Source organism: Impatiens glandulifera, unplaced genomic scaffold (genome assembly GCF_907164915.1).
Source record: "Impatiens glandulifera unplaced genomic scaffold, dImpGla2.1, whole genome shotgun sequence".
NCBI lineage: Eukaryota > Viridiplantae > Streptophyta > Magnoliopsida > Ericales > Balsaminaceae > Impatiens > Impatiens glandulifera.
In genome coordinates this window covers 135926-140659 of record NW_025919589.1, presented here as the reverse complement: position 1 = coordinate 140659, position 4734 = coordinate 135926, and the positions used below count along the sequence as shown (strand labels likewise).

Below are 4734 nucleotides of genomic sequence, written 5' to 3'. Positions count from 1 at the left end.
TTTTAATTTATTTATTTAAAAATAATCAAAATAATTATTTTAAAATTTATAAATTAGGTAGTACCTATTAAAATAACTAATTTACATGAAAATGATAAACCCATTTTCTAATCGGATTCACTGTTGCTAAATCTGTCAGAAAATAATCAATTGCAAAATTCGGCCAAAAATTCCATGAATTTTCCTAATATATTATTACAGAAAAGTAAATTCATCGTTAATAATATAAAGTGAAAAGTCCATAAAACATCACCATTTTTTCAACAAATCAAAATATTTATTTGTATTCATGATATTGCATATGTCACATAGAAAAATGGTGCCATCATTATATACTTTTAAATTAATAGAGTTTACTAAAATTCAAAGATAAAATTAATAAGCCAGCTCAGGACTCCATTTTTCAGCCTCACAAATAATTTCATTACCCTCACGAGCAAGATCACGTAATGGATCCATTTTTTTGATTTCCACTGGAGATTGGGAATAGACGGACTTTCTATAGGACCCGTCTTACTGACAGGATTCATCACTACTTTAGCTACCTTAGCGGCTTGGCCAGTTACTCGAGACTCTCGATTATTCCATTTTATGATTTTTTCCCTGTTTTTTATATCATTTCTTAAGTCTCATAGGTTCGATCCTATAGGTTTTGACCCATTTTCTCATTTAGCGAAGGGTACGAAAAAAAATATATATAAACCACTTACCAATAAACTTAATAAATATCTTAACTATTATTCATTCATATAGACCACTTACCAATAAACTTAATAAATATCTTAACTATTTCACCTAACTTACTTATTAGTGGTCTAGAATCTAGATGAATGTGGAATGCAAGCTCTTAACTTATTTTTTTCCTTATTTACTTTTTTCTTTTATCTCTACCCTTTTTCTTCTCTTAAAATGTAACACTTAATTAAAAAAAACAAAGTAGACATTATCCAGAAAGTTTAATTATAAGGTAAAGAAAATAAAAAATTTGATGTCTAAGTATTGTTCACTAATAGAGACTGTCTTAGTATGGTGGGCATGTAAAAAATTAAGTAGTGTAAGTCATTTTTTGTTGTTGTAACTAAACACTTACATAGATCTCTTTCTTTTCTTAGTTTATGTTTAAAATTAAAATAAAGTGAGAACTCTTAAAAATTCAATTACTGTTAGTATCTTAAAATAAATTAGGTAAAACTTCTCTCGTATCAAAAGAGAGAAAATATGATAGATAGATAGATAGATAGATAGATAAAATTGCAAAGTATATAACTAAAAAGATTTAACTTGAAAAGAAGTATAATTGGCTAGAAACTTATCCATTTACCTATCTTTGTCACATGAACTTATATTCTTGCATTCTTATATGTTTATGTGTTATGCATTGCATTCATTTTACAACATTTAGATGAATTATGAACATATTGATGTGAATATATTATTATTGTGTTTGAATGATTTAGGCATTCATATTTCTTTATAGGATTCTAAGACACATTCTCACAACATTTGTAAGGATGGTACTTAGGGAGACATGGAAGATGAACATGATGCATCATTTAATTTTTCACCTCTTTAACTTTTTAAGGCCTTCTTTCTTTCGAACATTCGAGTAGCCAATTTTTTTCATTCAATCTTTAACAAATTTTATGCTTAGACGATCTTTTTAACATTAGTTACCCAATTTTATCACATGTGGCAAAAATTGAAGGCATAAGTAGATTATGTTTATGAATTGTAAATATGAGAAACTTTTATAAGGTGGGTTGTAAATTTGAAATTTCTTCTTCTTGGTATTTAACCAAAATAATATATGCAAGGTTTCTCAACTAGTATATATTTTTTTTGTCACAATGTCAACTTAAATAAAAAAACATATAACTAAGTTATAGTTTTACTTTGAGTGAGGATAAAGATGGTGATTCATTTTTGTAACCAAATTATTCATCATAAAATAATCGGAATTGTGAAAAATAATTTAAAGCTTTACTTTGAGTGAGGATAAAGACGGATTGGAAGACCCTTCTCGGGTTTAAACATAGGATTGACAATTAACTTCTCATTCGGAATCACCATCTCCCACCTAAATCGCTTCACCAAATTGTGCATAAAAACAAGTATTTGAAGTCGGGCATACTCTTTACCAGGGCACATCCTCGGCCCACCACCAAAGGGAACAAAGGTGTAGGGTTGGGGTACTTGTCCTATAAATCTTGATACATCAAACTTTTCAGGATCAAGAAAATATTCAGCACTTTTATGTGTCGAATTCACACTCCAATATATCTGCACCTCAATAAAAAAAAAACCCTTTAAATTTCACTAAGGATAACAAGCATAGATGATAATAAATTAAATTATCACCTTCCATCCCTTGGTGATTGAGAAGCCTTCATATACAAAATCGGTCATGACCTCTCTAAAGGTGCCTTGAATAGGAGGGGCAAGTCTCATCGCTTCACAAGCTACACTCCATGAATATTTCATCTTATTGACGTCGTCCCATGTTAGCAATTCACCAGGACCCTTCGAATTCGAGATTTCCATTTGTTCTATTTATTTACATCTCCAAAAAATTATGTTAACAGTTTTGTTTGTAAATGGTCTAGGTGTGAAGACTCGAACTTTGTTTTCTATAAACAAAAAAAATATAATGATTCATACCTTTGTAAACCCCTTCATAAATATCTGGTAGTTGAGCAAGGAACTTGACAATCGAAGAACAAGCGGAGCTCGCAGTGTCACCGCCGATCAACAAGGCCATGATCTTGTCGGCGATGTCTGTCTCCTTCATAAAACTACCATTTTCATCGCTAGTCAACAACATATGCGACAAAAAGTCTTGTGTAAATGATGTTGCTCCTTGTGCTAGATCAATCTTTCGCTTGTTGATGATAGTAAGAATTTCCTTCCTAATCAACTTAGATGCCTTGATGGCAATGTTCAAGTTTGTACCCCAAACATTAATTGGAACCGACACGATCCCTCTCAACACATTCTCAAACGGACCTGCCAACTTGGCGACATGATCATGGTCCTCAACATTAATGAACAAGCGACAAGCCAACGCAAATGTGTAGCTTTTCATGAGTGGAAAAACAGTGACTTGATCCTTGGAGTCCCAATGAGTTACGAAATGGCGTTGCGCAATGATGTCCATGAATCCGATATAGCCTTGCAATGCATCGGGCTTTAGAAAACTGTGAAGCATCTTCATTAGGTTAATGGTTTCATCATGGGATGATGTTTGGGTTGAAGAAGGGAATATCTTGTTGATTGTATCTGGCCACCATGATTGGACAAGTTTATTCTCATTTGAGAATAAGAACTTATTGGCATCTGGTCCACAGAATACTATGGTTGGGGATCCAGCCAAGTGTGACCTAAAGATGAGTGAGCCATACTTTTTAATGTGATTGAATATGAACTTTTCGGGATGACCATTCCACCCGGCAGCTAGAAACTCTAATGTTTGGCCAATGAAAGGCCAGCCGGATGTTCCAGGGGGTAATAACTTTTCCTTTTCCAATCTTTTTCTATGACTTAAAAGTTTCACCAAAATTGGGATGGCAAAAGAGATAAGAACAATGAAAGAGGAGTAGATGTAGTCCATGTTGAGACCCAAAATGTGTTAGATCATGAAGCCTGGCTGTGGAACTATATAAATGTACAAATTATGATTGATTCAACACTTTCAAATAATTTAATATATATAACAAGAGGGAGGGCGGTGAGTCATTTAAAAATAAGAGTCAAAATTATGACTATAATTAACATGTCAGGTTTCATATAGACTAAAAAAAGAGAAAAAAATTATTATCATTTTAATTATTTAGACCTTAGATGTATTTTAATGTAGAAAGTAGGAAGCAGGTAGTAGGTTGCAAGTAGTCAATTGATGTTAAGTTGTATTAATTAGGGGGGCCAAATTTAATATAATTTGCAATATGAAATTAACTTGACCCTGTCTTATTTAATAATTTGAGTAAAAAATTGTCATCTGACATGAACTTGAATCATTCTGACATATACGAGTTCGAGTTTGAACCCAACATGAATAACCGACACAATTCAAACTCAACTTGATTTAACCCAATATAATTAGTATCAAATCTCTATTTTAGATTAAAATGATATTAATACAAAAGATTAATAAAATTTAATCACAAATACATTTTAAAAAAATTCTACAAAATAAAATAAATAGAAAAGTAAGAACACAAAAACCCTAAAAAATAAAATTGTAAACGAGTTGACGGGTTTACTTTGAATTATTTGAGTTCGATCTGATCGTGACATGTTTATTAATCAGCTAAACAGATCGACCTGATTTTTATTTTTATTTTGAAAACGGTTAAAATTATCTTATTAAAATCCCAAAGTGGGAGGGTCAAGAATAAAGCTAAACAAATCTTAGTTATGATTAAAAAATGACAATCAAACGACCCTAAAGAACAATTGATTAGTAGATATCAAACATACAAGAAATAGATATTACAAACAAAGATTACAAACTGTATCAAATCTTAATTATCTCAATTATGATTTTTATTTTCATACCAACCTGATGTTTCATATTGTCTTCCTCTTCCCCTTCCCCTTCCCCTTTCTCTTGCAATGAAAGAGGGATGAATTGAAGAGGTTGATGGATACTGTATATTCTCATTTTGATTTCTTTCTTTATATGAATTTGTTCTTATTTGATAGAAAAAATTATTCTTCAGAATTTCTGAGCTCTTC

The 4734-nt window shown here is 31.3% G+C and overlaps 1 protein-coding gene across 1 annotated transcript; it reads right to left on the bottom strand.

Annotated features, from left to right (window-relative positions):
- Positions 1–1947: 1947 nt before the first annotated feature.
- On the bottom strand, positions 1948–3607 carry LOC124918195 (beta-amyrin 28-monooxygenase-like). The gene is made up of 3 exons (XM_047458399.1): positions 2659–3607; positions 2359–2546; positions 1948–2280 (listed from the first exon to the last, which is right to left on the bottom strand). The coding sequence occupies exons 1-3, from the start codon at positions 3605–3607 to the stop codon at positions 1981–1983; spliced, it is 1437 nt and encodes a 478-aa protein (XP_047314355.1). The 3' UTR covers positions 1948–1980.
- Positions 3608–4734: the final 1127 nt, after the last annotated feature.

Bases quoted from the DNA above. Each gene is read 5' to 3' on its own strand.
- LOC124918195 (XM_047458399.1), bottom strand. From the start codon at position 3,607: ATGGACTACATCTACTCCTCTTTCATTGTTCTTATCTCTTTTGCCATC. The intron at 2,547-2,658 runs GTATGAATCATT...GTAAATAAATAG, and splicing joins TTATGAAGGGGTTTACAAAG to AACAAATGGAAATCTCGAAT. The intron at 2,281-2,358 runs GTGATAATTTAA...ATTGAGGTGCAG, and splicing joins CAATCACCAAGGGATGGAAG to ATATATTGGAGTGTGAATTC.